General features: G+C 45.9%; 1 protein-coding gene across 1 annotated transcript; it reads left to right on the forward strand.

The window, feature by feature from the left end:
• Positions 1–1,338: 1,338 nt before the first annotated feature.
• LOC144943716 (rab GDP dissociation inhibitor beta-like) lies at positions 1,339–16,388 on the forward strand. Its single transcript, XM_078871484.1, has 11 exons — positions 1,339–1,521; positions 4,028–4,135; positions 4,879–4,978; positions 5,619–5,753; positions 6,432–6,630; positions 8,240–8,371; positions 9,532–9,631; positions 11,905–12,076; positions 13,272–13,416; positions 14,468–14,522; positions 15,657–16,388. Exons 1-11 carry the CDS (start codon positions 1,477–1,479, stop codon positions 15,807–15,809), a joined length of 1,344 nt encoding a protein of 447 aa, XP_078727610.1. The 5' UTR covers positions 1,339–1,476; the 3' UTR covers positions 15,810–16,388.
• Positions 16,389–18,403: the final 2,015 nt, after the last annotated feature.

Raw genomic sequence — 18,403 nt, forward strand, 5'->3', positions numbered from 1 at the left:
GGTTGTGTTGGTGGTAGTGGTGGGTGGGGGAGGGCATTTAAATACGACGTCTCCAATTCCCTACGCTGCATAGGCGACGCGCTCCGGCGTCTCGTGGCCTTCTATTGGTCGGCGAGCGGCACGCGCCACGTCGCCGAGCCAATGGGGCGCGCGCTCGCGGCGCGCTCGGTCTAAGCGCGCTGGGAAATATAGCGCCCCTCTGTCGGAGGGGTGGGGAGTGGGGGTAGTTAGTTAGTTTATTATTTATTTATTTGTTCGGCACCAACTTCCCGGATGCGGTTCGGGACGTAAGAGCGGGGGGCGGGGCGGGGGGGGCTTTGGCCAATCGCAGCGAGGCTTGTTGACGCGCAAGCCAATCGTGTTTGAGCTCCGGGGAGACGTCACCTGGAGTTGTGGGGCGTGGTGATGGGGGGGGGATGATGGGGAGGGGTCATGGGAGGTGATGGGGGAGGGTGGGGTGGTGATGGGGGAGGGTGGGGTGGTGATGGGGGAGGGTGGGGTGGTGATGGGGGGTGATGGGGGGTGGTGATGGGGGGAGGGTGAAGGGGGGTGGTGATGGGGGAGGGGTGATGGGGGGTGATGGGGGGAGGGTGGGGTGGTGATGGGGGGTGATGGGGGGTGATAGGGGGAGGGTGGGGTGGTGATTGGGGAGGGTGATGGGAATGATGGGGAGGAGTGATGGGGGGTGATGGGGGAGGGTGGGGTGTTGATGGGTGGGTAGGGGGGTGAAGGGGGTGGTGGTGATGGGGGAGGAATGATGGGAGGAATGATGGGGGGGGGGGGTGCTGGTGATGAGGGGGGGGGATAGGGGTGTGATGGGGGGAGTGATGGGGGGGGGTTAGCGCTACGCTGCGCTACAAACCCGGGGACCCGAGTTTGATTCCCGCTCACGGCCAACACCAGTGACGATTATCTGAACCGGTCATGGGTCTCCCCTAGGTCTACTCAGCCTCAAACGTGTACCTTTTAAGGTGCGTAAACATCGCAACCGTGTCGACAAAAGGCGGAGACAAAGACGGTCGGGCGTGGTTCTGGCCACCCACCCCCTCGTATGCCGTGCCGGCCTTCATAAGTGCTGCTCGCCATAACAGCACTTGCCCTGTTTACAGGCTATACGGGGGACCTTTGTCTTTCTCTTCTGGTGGGGGGAGGGGGGTTCCGCCCTTAGTGATGCGCGTGCGCTGCCGTTGCATTTCGTAGTGCGGATAGGCTTCGGCGGTCGGGTGGGGGGGGGGGCTCGCTCGTGATTGGTCGTTGTCGCCCCCCCCCCCGCCTTGCGTCTGCCTGAGCGGCGTCTTCTGATTGGCGGACGCCGCCGCGGGGCTGCTTAAGCGCGCTGGGGAATTCGAAGGCGGGGTTCCGGCCATTAGCGGCAGTGCAGTGACACGGGAGAGGAGCCGACCACCACGACCACCACCAACCCCCCCACTCACCTCTCTCTCTCTCGAGCTCCAGCAGACCCGCCAACACTCGGCCATGAACGAAGATTACGACGTGATCGTGCTGGGCACGGGCCTGAAGGTAATGGGTGAAGGGGAGGGCGAGAGAGAGAGAGGAGAACGAACGTAGCCGCTGTCACGCCAACAGGGCCGTGTCTGAAAGGGCCTCCGTACGAGCCCTTCCTGGAATTGAACCCAGAATTTTTTTTTTGGTATTTGCGACGTCTGCTCTGGGCTTCTTTCGTTTTCGTTGCTGCCCGTGTTTTGTGTGGTTGTTCACGGGGTTTTTTTTTAAAGGTTCCTGCCATGCGTTGTTTTTTTTTTGCGTGTCATTATTCGTTTATCCGCCACTAAATGCTGTACTGTACTGCGCGGCCTTGCGTGATCCCAATCACCTGGCACGTGACCAATCTGGCCGCACCTCGGAAGCTCAGCAGATGTTGAGCTTGGATAGTGCTCGGATGGGCGACCGCCACACGGCCACGTACGTTTAGGTACGTGCCGTGTGCGTCGTAAGTTCATTTCGCACCGCACGTAGCACCATCCGTGCTGTCATCGGAGGGGTGCGTTGGCAAAGGAGTTTGTCACGGATGGTGGCAGCAGCTGAGATCCATTGACGCCGTACATTTCAAAACGCTTGCCACGTTTTTGTGGTGAAGTATGGTCAGATAACAACCGTGACCCGCACGGCGTGAGGAGGCCCCTCGTCACCCATTAGATTTTAACAAAGGGCGATCGCTATATGTACTCGACTGTGAAATGTCAAGTGGGTGCTCATGTGACAACGTTGGCAATGCACGGCTTTCTGTAGTGTCAAAGGGCACCGCTGAGATTTGTTTTAGTTTAGAGCAAAATGAAGCCGTTAAATAGCAAACCAAATTTTACTCTGCCCATTTATATCTCAACCATTTAAAAATCGGATTACTTATCCTGGAGGAATCCGATGAACTATAAAGCTCTATTTCTCAGATGTCCAGTAGGGGCGGGTCAGAACGTTACAACAACAAACAATACAAAAACATGATAGAGGAGTGCAAGGTGTAAGAAAGGTAAGCAGATTTTTTTTTTTACGCAAGTAACCATAAAGCCGCTTTTGCGTTAAGCATGAATACACCACATGGACAATGTCGAGATGTGTAAATTGTGGTATGTATTTATATTCCTACTCTTAATGTATTTATATTCTGAAATCTAATGCCACAGTTATTTCATGGCATCTCCACTAAAAGCAATATGTCATCTGAAATACAGCCGAGTCAATTATATTTCCACAACATTCAGCCCATTGTTTTTTGGTGAATTTCCGTTTCCTGTTGCTTACTTGAGTGCGAGGGGTTCTTTTCAAGTGGACAGAGTACATCGTTCATTTGTGCATTGTCAGCATTTTTTTTTAAATAACCCTGTTTTTGTTAATTTTGTTTTGAGTTTGATAATCCTCTTAACTTTAAACAGTGATAAATGAAATGTATTCAAACGTTGTCCATTATTATTTCAGTTTTGTGCCCATAAATATTTGTAACAATTTAAATATTCGTGGTTTTTTCTCCCTGAAACAAGGAAGTTTCAAGGGCTAAAATTAAATATCCTGCTTTTTAAGCCAATTTTGCTTCACGGTGATCATGGGATGCAGAAGCTGCAAAGTCCACCTGCAAACAGGCAGCCATCATTTCCTGCATGCAGCAGAAGCTTATTATTAACCTCCGTTGTCATTATGGCAACTCAACATTACGCAAAAATGACTGAAATGCACGCAAGTCAACGACATGTCACTTTCACCTGCACAGTGACTGAATACATAGGTTACACTATCGCAAGACACTCATGGTCTCAATAAATGTTTCTTGCAATCTATATATGCTGCATGTCACAAATCGTCATGCATGTTTAAATGATGTGGTTATATTTGTATAAACCATAGTCATGTGGGCGTTTTCAACACATCTTAATGATGTTTAGGCATGAGCGGTGGTGCAGTGGTTAGCTTCAACCTGTTCTAACTAACGTGGTGAAGTAAGGTCAATCAAACCTCCAACCACTGAAAGGCATAGGGAGGCCTTCACCAGCAGCGCGTATGTACAGGGCTGTACGAAACTATTTTCTGTCTGTACATCAAGCCAAATACCACCATGTAAATGTGATGTGTAATCATTGCAATGGCACCTCCAATTAGCACGGTTGGCTACGTACGGTGCAAAAAGTTAAACATTACAGTACAACGTCCACATATCCAACTCGGAACAGAGATTTAGGCAGATATATGACTGGTCGGATATGTGTACATCTATGGAAATGTATAGTTGAACCATGTACACATTTCTTACTGGACTAAAATTAAGTGTAAATTACTTTAAAGATGAGAAAAATATTCACCGTACTGTAGCAGTGAATGTATGCAAGATTACACATTTATTTCTGCACATGAAATAATCAGATGTGAACATCAATGGAAAATGGCAGTTGCATCCTATGCAATCCTGCACTGGGCATGGGAAGTTAATTGGTCACAATGGATATGTGACTGTCGGATATGCGACGGCGGACTGTATAACATACCATAAATGTACACGTGTGCATGTTCTTCTGTCCAGGAATGTATCCTGTCGGGCATCATGTCGGTGAATGGGAAGAAGGTGCTGCACATGGACCGCAACTCATACTACGGAGGGGAGAGCTCATCCATCACCCCCCTCGGAGATGTCAGTATGGCATCATCATCCCTGCCACAACCTCCAGCTTTGTAGCCATGAGCTTTATTCAAAACCACGCTAATCTATAGAATGGCTTAAATGTGGTTGTATTTCAAGACATTGTACAAAAATCAATACGTGCACATTGCTAGATAATGGTGAAAAAACATTGGCAATTTATTTCTATTAGAGTATCGTGATGGGCAGCAAGTGGGCAGTGCAGAAAAAACATGTTCTTGCACTGTTCTATGACGCTCCCACCTATGCTTCCCATGAAGGGGCTTGGCATGACATGAGGTAAAAGGCGGCTTAGCCAAAGTAATCCATCACCCAAGCCTCCGCATGCTGTATCATGCTTGTGTTGTGAGAACCCAGGGTGTTGATTCTGCCAACTTGTACATTTAAGGTCATGGCAGAAGAGTTGTTTGCACTATGAACCCCGCGACCTTGGGTTTGATTCCTGGCCACGGCTAGCATCAGTGGCGGGTTGTATATGAACAGATGGCAGGGCCACCATTTCACTGGCCAGCACTAACCTGATTGGTGAAGTGTGGTCAAACAACTTATATGACCAACATGGCATGAGGGGTGGCCTTCAACCAGTTGTAGATTCACAAAGAACTGTCCACATGCAGATAAAGTACAACGTTGTCATTCACATGTTTATGAAGCTGTAACTCTCAGGATAAAGAGTGTAGCAGAGATCTGTCGTGTTGTCATGTGGTTGAGCTATCGTCTGCCTTGTTCAACAGCTCTACAAGCGGTTTAACATCCCTGGGGAACCCCCAACCTCCATGGGGAATGGACGTGACTGGAACGTGGATCTCATCCCCAAGTTTCTGATGGCGAATGGTACAATTGCCAAAGTTCACGTGAAAACATAAAAATACAATTTTTGGACTTGATGTTAAATTCCAAGAAATAGTTCTATATGCTTGTGTTGTTCATTTTTCAAGTCATTTTTGCCATTGATGTCTACTTTGTTTTTTACTTGCTGGTGTGCAGTAATTATTTGACCGAGTATCCCTTGCGAAAGGCACTTTGGTAACAATTGGCAGGTTCATAAGTAAAGGTCAAGTACTTATCCACGTCATTCCTGGTTTCTCCTAAACTACTCTTGAATTTGATGGGCAGTATGCTTATTAATTGCCCGGAATGTAACTGATCTCATTAGCTCTCAAAAGTAAAGCCAGGTTGAACCTGGATGGTGCTTGGATGGGTAACTACTATTCACAACATTTTTTTTAATATATCCAGCTGCAGGGTTGTACAGTGATCAGAATAGGACCGTGCAACAACATCCATCGGGCTATAATCCCACATCAGTGCTTCCCACCTTAACCAACCCGAACTGACCATCGTGGTGAAGTATGTTCAAATAACTCCAATGAACCGCACAGAGTGGGGAGATTCTTATCCAGTAGTTAATTGACAAAAGGCTAAATATGTACACGCTATTACGAACGTACTGACACGTTTGTCCTGGTGATAGGCCAGCTGGTGAAGATGCTGCTGTACACGGAGGTGACTCGTTACCTGGACTTCAAAGTGGTGGAGGGGAGCTATGTGTACAAGGGCGGCAAGATCCACAAGGTGCCTTCAACGGAGACAGAAGCTCTCGCCTCCGGTGAGTACAGTGATAGGATTCCTTGCCGATGACCTTCAATCCATGGTTCTAGTAATTGAATCTGCTCTGTCCGATGCCAACTTAAAGTGCTTGTGGAAAATTAAATTGGCATTCTTTTCGGGCATCGGTTTGTATATTTTGTACATTTGTGAAGCCCAAGACTAAACCCACCTTGACTTTGCCCAGTCTCATCAGACCTTGGGAGTTAAGTAAATTTGAGCCTGGATAGTGCTTGGATGAATGCCCATCAGGGCTAAGTGGCAGAAAGCAGAGGTCAGTGCAGCAACTTAGATTGTTGTGCTGTACGTCTGTGCTCCCAAATCTATGCTCCACGCCGTTCACTTGCCTGCAGAGCATGGAGGGGACCTCATTCAGCAATGAAGAGACAAAGTGCTGTACATGCACCTCATTGTGACTTCAGTGTATTGCAATTTAATTGTCCTGAAACTGACATTTTCTAAGAAAATTTTACTTCGACCTTCAATCAATAGCTTTAAAAAAATATATTTTTATAATTGTCTTTGAAGATTCTCTCGTACTGTTATTTCCGTAGGTCTCTTGATGCGTCATTTTTTTCCATTCCTTGAGTCATCGTGATTCAGCCCTTTGACATTCAAACAGCATCTTTGCCGTCATTGCCAATAAATGAACACACTCGGCTTGTCTCCTCCATCGCAGGTCTGATGGGCATGTTCGAGAAGCGGCGCTTCAGGAAGTTCCTGGTGTTTGTCGCAAACTTCGAAGAGAATGACCCGCAGACCTACCAGGGCGTCGACCCCAAGGCGACCACCATGCGCGACGTCTTCAAGAAGTTCGACCTGGGCCAGGATGTCATTGACTTCACCGGCCACTCGCTTGCGCTCTACCGCACCGATGAGTAAGCGATCTCGAGCGGTTTTCTGGGCTGCAGGCCATGGTGCTGTTGCCCGTTTGAGCGAAGGTCCCCTTTAGTGACTGCTTCTCTGGGTCGTCTTGCATTTGCTGTCGCGGATCGATACCCAAAAGCACTCGGCAACCACTTGATTGCCTTTGTCCTCGAGTTCAATCAACGTTTCCATTCCACGTTCCAGCTGCCTTAAGGGGGCAGGTGCTCGACAATATGAACCGCTTTTGGTTGGGCAGCTTTGAAATCGCATGTGGACTGGGTGGCACGCGCAACAAACCGGCGCCAAATTGACTTGCCAAATCACCCATGGCCACACTCGTGCCTGATCGAAGGCAATCTGGAGCCTACGTACAAGTGTAACAGACTTGTAAGCGAAGATGTAAGTTGGTTTGATCAGAGGATTTTCTGTGTTCACTACACAAAAGCACTGAAGCATGGCTGTTTCACTTAGACACGGCTTGGTGGGTCGTGTTGTATTGACTGCCGCCTCGTTGAGGCTTTCCTGGATGAGTGTGAAGAAAGTCAAAGTGTGTGTCTGTGTTTAGATGCGTATTGTGTGACGCTCGCCTTCATTGATTCCTCTGAGCCACCTGATAAAAATTCCACATGTTCCGTGGAACAGCCACTGTGTACTTTTCACAAAATGATGCGTATTTTATCAACCCCCAAAAAATTGCGAGTGGTAGATTAAGAATTGCCAGCAGTACGATTGTTTTAGTATTAAGGGTAATACCTAGGCAAGTCTAATTTAAATTGAATCGATTATTATGCTGGTGATATATCTATCAGATCGTACGTGTGAGAAGCCATAATTTATTTCAAGCCAAGTAAGAGCCCATTGAGACTTAAGTGTTGCTGTTTCAAGGAATATTTGGGTCAAACAAAGTAATACAGAAAATGTGAGTAAAGGTCAATAACACTCCCAAAAAACCTAAATAATATCTTAACATATGTAGTGTTTACCTTACTTGGAACTTTTGAGATACGCCTTCATTTGCAAGGATGTAAATGAGGAATTTACCAAGATAAATAATCACTTACAGCCCTTTGTCAATCCCCTTTTGGATAAGGACTCCATGCCTCATCAGTCACGGGGATTGTTTGAACATTCTTCACCATGCTGCTCCTTGCGGGTTGACGAAGGAGAGGGGACTGCGATAAACCTGGGGGCAATTTAAAAAAAAAAGCCGGAACAACATTTACCGTACGGCTTGTCTCACCATAATGACAATAGTAGGTAACCTATCTAGTTATGTGTTTAAGAGATCATTCATGTAGTGGTTCTCATTTACAATGTAACATACAGTTCACTTAAAAACCCTATAGCAAGTATAGATGCTAAATTTACCACAATTGGCAATTACATTTGTTTTATAAATTGCTACCCAAAATTGTGACAAACCATCGTACAACAAGGAGTGAATGGTTACATGCATAGTAATGATACTGTGCCTAAAGGTCTGTTAATATAATCAACTATCGGGCGAGAGGTCCCACCCATGCCACATGGGTCCTGCGGGTTATTTGACCACACTTCGTCACACTGAACACTATATATACACGCACACACATGTAAAATAATCCTGTGCTATGCCCACAGTTACCTTGACAAGTCTTGTCTGGAGGCGCTGAACCGCATCAAGCTGTATAGCGAGTCGCTGGCCAAATACGGCAAGAGCCCCTATCTCTACCCACTCTACGGCCTTGGGGAGCTGCCCCAGGGTTTTGCCAGGTGAGTTTCGTGCACCCGCTCCGCTCCGTCACTTAATTTCACAAGCTCAAGGTGTCTTTTTTTTTTTTTGCATAGTTAAAGACACCTCTGATTTTGAGAGTTTTCTTTTTTGCGAGATCAACACGTGCGATTGCCTGGCAGATTCACTTTAACCCTTTCTCGTTCCCGAGACGTCTGCAACTTGCAGGGTGGGTGTCCCGTTCCCCCTCTGAATCTCAGAATCGGACGGAAAACTGATGACGTTCACATACGTCAGCGGAATGGGAAAGGGTTAATAATGTACAGTCATTGGACGGGATATTGGTTCGGTGCATGTTGCCATCAAATGCAGATAAGATCCATGATATGTTAAGTTTTCATGATCAGATTGGTCAGGTGGTTCAGGTTAACGCTGAACTGGTACCGCTGAGATCCCGAGTTCAAATCCGAGCAACCGCATATGTTTAAATCGGTTTTCTCAAGCGTAGTGAGTATTTGATCTGGAAATCAGATGAGCTATGAAGCTCTTTTTTACCAGATGTCCACTAGGGGTGGGTCAGTCTCGGGCCAGTCACCAACGGCTGTAATAAACCATAACTATTAAATTTGTTTCTGGGCTTAACTTGTCTGTCAGCCCTAATAATTAAAAATGATTGGTTTGACTAATATCATGACAATTACCCTCATATGGCAGAGCGCGTAAGAAAATGCACCCCCCCCCCCTTCTATCGACCAAAAGTCTCTTCACACAAGAGGGTTACACTGCACTGTGAGCTATTCCACATGGATACTTGGTCTCTTGTAATATGACACCAATTAGCGTGATGCCACTAGAACAATCAAGATAAAATTGGATGGTAAATTGCTATCCGATGATTGTGTTTAACAACTGTTCAGTGTCTTTGCCTTCAGGCCTGCAGCATCCACCCACTTGGGCAGGGGTTGGCAACCAACATAACAAGAAGGGCCATTTCTTTCCAATTGATTAAAACAAGCAAGAAACATTTTTAAAGAGCCACCAGTGCATGTTTATAACGTCACGAAGCAGTCCTTAGAGTTGCACCCGGCTCCGGAGCCACGGGTTGCCGACTCCTGCGCTAGAGGCATAAACCAAGTCCCAACGCTTGGGCTTGCTCACAGTCGCCGTGGGGGTATGACACGTGCCCGCTAACCGCCCACAGGCTGAGCGCCATCTACGGAGGGACGTACATGCTCAACAAGCCTGTGGAGGAGATCGTCATGGAGAACGGGAAGGTGCTGGGCGTGAAGTCGGAGGGCGAGGTGAGACGCAGAGAACTCTGGGCTGGCAGTGGTGCGCAGGAAAAAAAAACCACCACCGCGGTTGTCATCGGTGCTGTCCTTACACGAGATAATAATGTGCGCCACGGTGGCGAGATGCTAATTACTTCGCCTGGTATGCAGGAGGTCGCAAGTTCGATCCTGACCCTGACACCTCCGATTAGCACGGTTGGCTACGTACGGTGCGAAAGAGGTTCAACATACATTAGTGCAGTAGTCGAGGCTAATGATGGGAGTGGCCTCATAAAGAGGGAACGTGGTCAAGGGGATGTTGAAAGTAGAGAGGAAGCGATTAAATCGGCTCGTGTACAGGTGCTGAATTGATTGTATGCAGGTACATTTGGTAGGATTTGTTAACAAAGTGCTTTTTGATCGACTATGATTAAAAGCAATGCTTTTTTTAAGCCAACAGAGGGCACCATTGCATTGTGCAGTGTATGCTAATCGTGCGAAGTTGACTTGCGTGCTTCTATCTGCACAGTGACTGACTGCACACGAGTTACACTTTAACCTTTCATCAAGTCCTTACTGAAAGCGTTTACTGTAAAATCCGTGCGTGATGGATGTAATGACCCAAAATATGCACAAGTGAACCTTCTGACCAGTTGAGTGCCTATTGAGACTATAAATGTCTGCATGTGGAGTACAAAATAGTTTTGGTGCACAAAACCACGTAAACAGTTGTCAAAGTCAAGGAGAGAACGTAGTATGAAAAAAAATATAAAACAAGTAATGCTTAGAACATACATGTCACACCGATTACATGAATGTCAATGGTTTACCTCCTGATATTGTAATTCAATAAATAACAATGACACAATCCAATGAGCGAACAAACCCTTCTACATCAGTTTCAAAAGTTGCTGTAATCTTCTTGGTTCTTTCGGTAAAGTCACGTAGAAGGGAAATAATAAAGTGATAAAAATAAAACATAATAAAATAATTCTCACGGCGTTTCGGCCACAACGCAAGCAGCCGTCCTCAGGTGAAGAACAGGTCTGTCGGGAAGACAGCGTCTGAATGGGCACCACCAGGCTTGGCAGCGTATATTTAAGCTGGGTTGGAGGGGGGAAGGGGCGCCTTGACAAAGGAATTTGCATATCAAGAGGAATTTAGCATATTTATGGTAAATGCAGATATGGGATTAGTCACTACTTGTGGAATGCATAGGAGGTGGGGGGGGTTTCAAATTCATATTATGCCCGTGCATTATGCAGTATGCAGGATTAGCAGCATCAAAGGGAGGGAGTAGGGTTAGCAGTAATAGAGGGAAGGAATTTTAATAGTAAGGAGCTGCAGCAGCTAAACCACCACGTATTCTCTGGATTATAAGACGGTCCAGATAGTAACACTAACTGGTGCCCGTTGTCAATCAAGTTATACAATTCCAGTCACACATCTACAAATATATAAAGACACATTCACAACTTTTGCTCTAAATGGCAGAGGGGAAAAGAGTGCGTATTATCATCTGGCTAATACGTGACTGATGGTATGAGACTTAACAGAGAGATGGTAGTGATGATTCATGTTGTATGTCAGAATCTTTATTTAGACTGGAGGAATCCGATGAGCTTGGAAGCTATTTTTCACAGATGTGCAGTATGTATGTATAACTTCTTTTGCACCGTACGTAGCCACCACTATAAAATCAATGCGTTTAGTTATAGGGCCTTTAGATCAGTGGTGCACTGAGGGCTGAATAGGACCTTTCAATACCTTTGGCAGGCCATATATTCACGCACACCTTAGCGTTATCCAAGTTGTCATTATCCAATAATAATGTGAACATAATTAGAACTCGCAAACACATCGACGTCGTGTTGGTGAGAGGCGACCATGTGCATGCACCCCCACACACGGTGCAGCCTTCGTGACCACAGAACAGCGAACGGAACATCCATGCCGACTGACTAATAGGGGGAGGAGGCCCCTGACAGTGACAGAAGTGACTGAGCGTGTTAAAATTAGAAATGGTGTCGCAGGTCAAAAAATTCCCCTCTAGGAATCGGTACAGCCAAGATGCTTCCAATGACGGATATATATTGTTGGTGGGCCATTTATAAGTGTTCATCTCTCTGCGTGGGTTGATTTCCACAACCACGTTGTTTCAGCTTGCAAACCGCTCCTCTGTTTAAAAAAAATAATAATTGCGATTCGGTTCAAACATTATTTACGATGTCAGCAGTCAAGTGAAACGCTGATGCATCTTTCCCCTTCGATATGATAAAATATTGTTACCGTCTCGTGGGCAGGTGGCTCGCTGCAAGCAGCTGATCTGTGACCCCAGCTACGCGCCAGATCTCGTGAAGAAAGTTGGGCAGGTCATCCGCGCCATCTGCATCATGAGCCACCCCATCAAGAACACCAGCAATGCCAAGTCCTGCCAGATCATCATCCCACAGAACCAGGTCAACAGGAAGTCTGGTGAGCCCTTTGCACACTGTCCAAATGGCACCTTCGATGGATATCCAGGGGTTCTTGTTCTGCGCACGCACCCAGAGAGATGACAACGGTCGTATCTGCATTTGCAGAAAAGTTAAAGGATCAGCCCCGCAAATGCTTTCTCGCACCACTGCTGGCAGAAGGGCTTCTGCCAGAGAGAGAGAGAGAATCAGAATCTTTATCTTTCACAATCTTTATTTAGACTGGAGGAATCCGATGAGCTATAAAGCTCATTTTCAAAGATGTCCAGCTCTAGAGAGCCCCTATAAGAGGCCACTTGGCCTACTCTTCCACGTGAGTGAGACGTCTTGTTAGAAGTGGGGATTACCCACACTTTAGCTGATGCGCCAGGAGATTTAATCGAACTGGCTACCTCTGGATGGCAACTGAAATGTGCTATCTTGATTTGAAGCTTTCGTGACTGCAGGAATCCATACTCTTTGGTTCTTTCGGTAAAGTCACGTAGGTATAAAATAAAATAAATCACGACGTTTCGGGCGCAACACAAGCGTCCGTCATCAGGTGGGAAAGCACGGTCTGCTGCTGATACAGACTGTTTTAAAAGGTTTGAAATGGGTGTAGCCCATTCTGCATCAGCAGCAGATCGTGCTTTCCCACCTGATGACGGACGCTTGTGTTGCGCCCGAAACGTCGTGATTTATTTTATTTTATACCTACGTGAATGTACCGAAAGAACCAAAGAGTATGAAATGTGCTTACTCTTACGCCACGGCAGCAACCCACAGTTTCGTAGGGCAGTGAGAGTGGTAGCGAGATTGAATGGAGGCACCACTGGAGCGAATATAAACAAGAGATAATTTTTTTGTTAATTACATTATTCCTGGTATCCATTATTTTATCCACGTCTCACTTAAAAGAGATTTACATTTCGGTAAGTATAGCTCTCTTAACGTGTTTGGGGTTTAACTGTGTGTGGTTCGGCATGTTGTCCGACGTTTCGCTCTCGTGCGCCGGAAGCCTTTTGAGGAAAATGAACTCTGTTACAACCACAGCAAAACCGTAAAAATCTCCTCGCTGGTTATTTCTGCGAGTTGCCTCCCGCACGTTTGGTTAAACGCCTGCTTTGGTGGCTTGCTTGCCGACCGCATTTCCACAGCGGTTGTGGTTAGGCTGACCGTGCGTGGCGTTCTCCCCCTCTCTGTCCGACCGACGGCAGACATCTACGTGTGTATGGTGTCGTTCGACCACAACGTGGCCGGCACCGGCAAGTACATTGCCATCGTGAGCACCACGGTGGAGACGAGCAATCCCGAGGCCGAGATCCAGCCGGCGCTCGAACAGCTTGACCCCATCGACCAGAAGTGAGCGCACAGACACACCGCGCTGTTCGTCCGCTTGTCAGCCAGTACAACCGTCCGTCCGTCTTATCTGTCCGTTAATCAGTCTATTTGTCCGTCATTCAGTCTGATTTTTCTCTCGTGCTGGTAACCAGTTCGGCGTTTTACCAGTACACCTACATGTGTGCGTCAATCTACGTGACTTTACCGAAAGACCCAAAGAATCTGAAACTATCTCCGTGGTATTCTTTGAGTCTTTCGGTAAAGTCATGTAGATGGTTCAAAGAAAATAACAAAAAACTACGACGTTTCGATCACAACACAAGCGATCGTCATCAGGAGGAAAGATGACGATCGCTTGTGTTGTGATCAAAACTTCGTAGTTTTTTGTTATTTTCTTTGAACCATCTACGTGACTTTACCGAAAGACCCAAAGAATATGAATTCCTGCAGTCAGGAAAGCTTTAAGTCAAGATCTGGCTCGGTGACTTTCCCGAAAAAACCAAAGAATTTTGCGCGATCTGCTGATGCCCCCTGTTCACTGAACATTGAGATTAGTAAACCTAATAAAAGTTAAGAAAAAAATTCCACAACTTTGTAAGCATTCTTGCAGTATGGCTACTCATAGGTGGCCGTCTTGTAAATTGTTGTACCCCAAAAGCTCTTAATTGTAATTTCTAAATGCTCAATGGAAACAAACTGACATTAAATATTACAAAGACAAAGCAAATCGGTCGGGTAGCTAACTTTGCAATTGTTGTTTTTAAGGATAGGCTACTTGTTGCTGTGCCTGGGGATACGTTATTCTTTTCACAAATGACAAAATCGCTAAACAGTCACTTATTGATACTTTATATGAATTCAGTGCACCAACGCAATTAACGTGGACGCGTTTAAGCCCAAGCGTATTGGTGTAAGCACATGTGCATTAAGCTTTGGTGACAATATGCGTCTGCTTATATCCATACGCACTTTTGTTCAGTAAAATCTCTTGTCAAAATTGGAGCTCCCCGAATGGACCGGCTTGCCAGCTTGTCTATATTTTTACTGATAAATGCCCCTGTGGTGTGTGCAGGTTTGTGTCGGTGAGCGACTTGTACGAACCAGCCGACCTGGGCAACGAAAGCCAGGTGAGTTTGTTTGGCTCGTGGAGCTGCGGCCGTCTGGAACGCGCTCTTTCTTCCGATATTAGGATGCCACCTGGAGCTATACACTTGTAAACCATCTAGATTGAAAACTCATTTCTTTAGAACTGTTGTTTAGTTTGTTGTCCTTCCCCCACACCTCTGATTAGCACGGTTGGTTACGTACGGTGCAAAAGAAGTTAAACATACATAAAAGTACAAGTGATATGTAACGACATCGGCAGGAATGCACCCGATTTTATAAGACCTTGGAAGCTAAGCAGCCTTGACCCTAGATAGTGCTTGAGTAGGGGTCTGCGCAAATACAATTGCAATAGGTATTATGGGCAGTCGAGTGCAGTGAAGTAAAATCCATCGTTTTGCACTCCCCACACCCATCAGCTTTTTAAAATATAGCAAAAATATTCTCACAGTCCACACGGCGTGGGAGGAGATCCTCCCCGTAGTGGATTGGGAGGAAATTAAGAGTGCCTGGAGCAAACCCACGAATTAAACTAATTAACTTTTTATTTTTTTTATTTTACCAGGTAAGGCTCACTGAGATATATCACTGTTCAGAAGCAACCTGGCCACAAGTGATAACTTAACGAAGCGGCTTATGTAGAAACGTATAGCAGCCAAATACTCTAAACGCGTGTTTGATTCTAAATGTGGAAGGAAAAACCGGAGGAGAAAAATCCACGCGACCACGGAGAGAACATGCAAACTCCAAATATACAGCAGGCCGTCAGGGTCGGGGATAGAACCCACGACCTCCTGTATACCAGGCGAGGTAGTTAATATATCGCCACCACGCATGGAAGATAACTGAAAGGTCTACGCTGAAATGTTCCTCAAGCCTCTGGGCTGCCCATCACGTGGCCCCTGAGGCACAATGCAGCAGTTGGCAATGATGGCTCTGCTGTACTGATTATTCTGCTGCTGCCTAAAATAATATTACCACAATTTAGAATCTTGGCGATAAAAAGCAACACTGTGTGCATTACACACGCAGTATGGCGACGTCATGTGACATTCAATGCATGATGGGAAGACCGAACCCATGGTCACAGTCGTGCCTCTTTCACCTCCGTGTGCGTTGTTGACTCTGAACTCTTGCTTATTGTCGATCGCCGACAGATCTTCATCTCACGGTCGTACGACGCCACCACCCACTTCGAGACCACGTGCGATGACATCAAGGACGTGTACAAGCGCCTGATGGGTGTCGCGTTTGACTTCGAGGAGATGAAACGCAAGCACAACGATGTATTTGGCGAGGACAACCAGTGATTGGCCTCCCGTACGCTGCCGGCTCCCTAGGACATCCAACTCCACCCCATCCCCTCTGTCTTCCCCCCACCCCCACGACCACTCCCCGCCACCACCACCATTGTGCCGCAGTTTTTATTGTAATTTCAGCTTCTGTTTGCTAGGCCAAGCTGACACACATTTCGGTAGCTAAAGCTGCCAGTGGTATTTGCTGATTTCATGAGTCGGTGCCATAAGCTCGGCCCAGAGTTCTTGTTGTTGCAGGCCTTGAACTCTTGATTGCAGGGCTTCTCGATTGGCGTTGCTGTATTTCGGAAAGTGTTTAAAACGATTCTGTTTGGCAATTACAAGTGTCTCTTGAATAATTGCTTTAGAGTACATGAAATTAAATAAAGCAAAGTTTTCCAAGGAAGTGTAACAGTTTGGTATGAATCTTTTTTTTTATACAATCATGATTTAGTATCTTCTTTTGCTTCGGAGGTTGGCTTGCCGAAGGATTATTCTCTTTTCGTAGCATACTCAACTGCAAATGTGAAGAGATCACAAGCTGAATGTTCTCTCCTGATCCAATGCTCTCATCAATAAATTGGTTGCAATTGGTGGCTGTGTTCTCAGTGTGCCATGCTAGGGGTTGTCGTGGTAAATATTACAGCTATTATTTTTACAAGAACCACCTCGTTTGGCTGATGAGACTAAAATGATGGTGGGAGGAAAAACTATCTCCATTTATTGACTTATTGTGCTGCATTGTTTCACTTGGTGATTAAAGAGTTCACCTTCTTGGGAGAAAAATCGATTTGTGGTATTTTTTATATGTTGTTTGCAAAATAATGTGTTTTTGAATGGACACATACCATACACACGTGTGTTGTATATCGTCATCCACGACCCATCTCCTGGATGAAGGCCTCCCCAACGCCATCACCGGTGCTGCTACCATCAATCTCGTGCACGGGAACTTGAGCTGCCACTGTCACCAGCAACGTCCATCGTATCTTGCGAAGTGTCACCCTACCCAACACCACTTATTCCATTGTGCGGTATTTGGCTTGGTTCTCATACTGGGCAGGTGATGCATCAATAGTTTTATAAAACGATATTCTCAGCATTCCGATGGATGCATCGTTATGATATATGCAAGCTATATATAATAGGAAGGTTTCATTTTGGCAAAATAATAGCTACAAATAAGGCTTTGATAGGCCACAAAAGAGGCGGCTTTTACTCGCGCCCATTTGCTTTAGGAAAAACTTGTGTAGAAAATGTCCAATAATGCACTCACTTTCCACACAAGTGACCTTTCGACAGCAGTAAAGTTACTCGTAAAAACCCAAAGGTATTCTAAAGGTATTTTAAAAAATCCCGCAAATCTGGTAACTTTGCACGAAAACGTGCAATTATTTTTCCCCCCAATTAAATCTCGATTATGGCATGAGGTGTCGACACTTTGGTTTCTCTCTGAGCAGTACAAACCCTGCCATGCAGGAGGATGGCCCAGAAGCAGCTATCACAGCGCTGCCTCCGAGAGTCTGATGAGATCCCTTCAAGTGACTTGCACCACAACAGTGGCGAACCTTCACAGTCAATCTGTGTAAAAGTAATATTCGCCACATGACGGTAAAACCAATACTTTCATTCCCTGAGCTGGCATTTAGCAAATAACTACATTTACTGTGATTTTTTTTTTTATCACAGTAAGTGGTCACCAGGCTGAGCATCAAGTTACTACATTTAGGAGACCCTGGATTGAATCCCAGGAACTCTACAAAGCCGGCTCGGCATTCTGACCTCTCAACTTCCCGATCGCCAAGGTTATATTAAAATCTATACTGCAGGAATCCGATGAGCTATAATGCTCTTTCACAAATGTCCAGTAGGGGGAGCTCAACTTTACAACAACAGACAATAAAGGGACGCGGTAGGTTTGCAAAGTATAGGAAAGATAAACGAATAATTTTTACAAATATATACAAATAAAACTCAATTATGTTTATCTTACCAGGTAAAGCCCACTGACCCGTTCACTTATTTTTAAATCCTTTATATTAAGTTCACTTGCTTGCTTGCTTGCGTGCTTACGACCGTGCAAATCTTTCGGTCGTTTTTTAACCCACTTCCCGTGATCCAATCGAGCTGACATTTTCCACACAGACTCGTTGTGCGAGACAATTCATTTTCGTGAAAAAAAATTTCCAAAATTTTACACTTTTAGGGAATTGTTTTAAATATTTCATTACCAATTGCTTAATGGTGGCAGGCAATCATCTGACCCATAGGTGGCAGCCATCTCAAGCCAGAGGACGAGAGGACTCTAGCCGCCACGCATATAAAGGATTTATAGTGAAAAACTTTGTTTTTACGGGTTAATTTTTTCAGAAGCGACCTGGCCACAAATGGCTTATCGTGTGGAAATGTAAAGCAGACAATTACATAATCTGAATAAATATTTGTTAAGTTACTCCCCAACGCCGCTTCCACTGCTCTACCGGTCCCTGTAGTACAAATTGTGACTTGGCAACTGCAGAGGGCCGAATCATGTCCATGGCCAAGAATGCGTCGTTCCTTGGCCAGTGTCCTATTCTACAGTGGTCGAGATTAGGATGATTACAATTAAT

Source organism: Lampetra fluviatilis, chromosome 32 (genome assembly GCF_964198595.1).
Source record: "Lampetra fluviatilis chromosome 32, kcLamFluv1.1, whole genome shotgun sequence".
NCBI classification, from domain to species: domain Eukaryota; kingdom Metazoa; phylum Chordata; class Hyperoartia; order Petromyzontiformes; family Petromyzontidae; genus Lampetra; species Lampetra fluviatilis.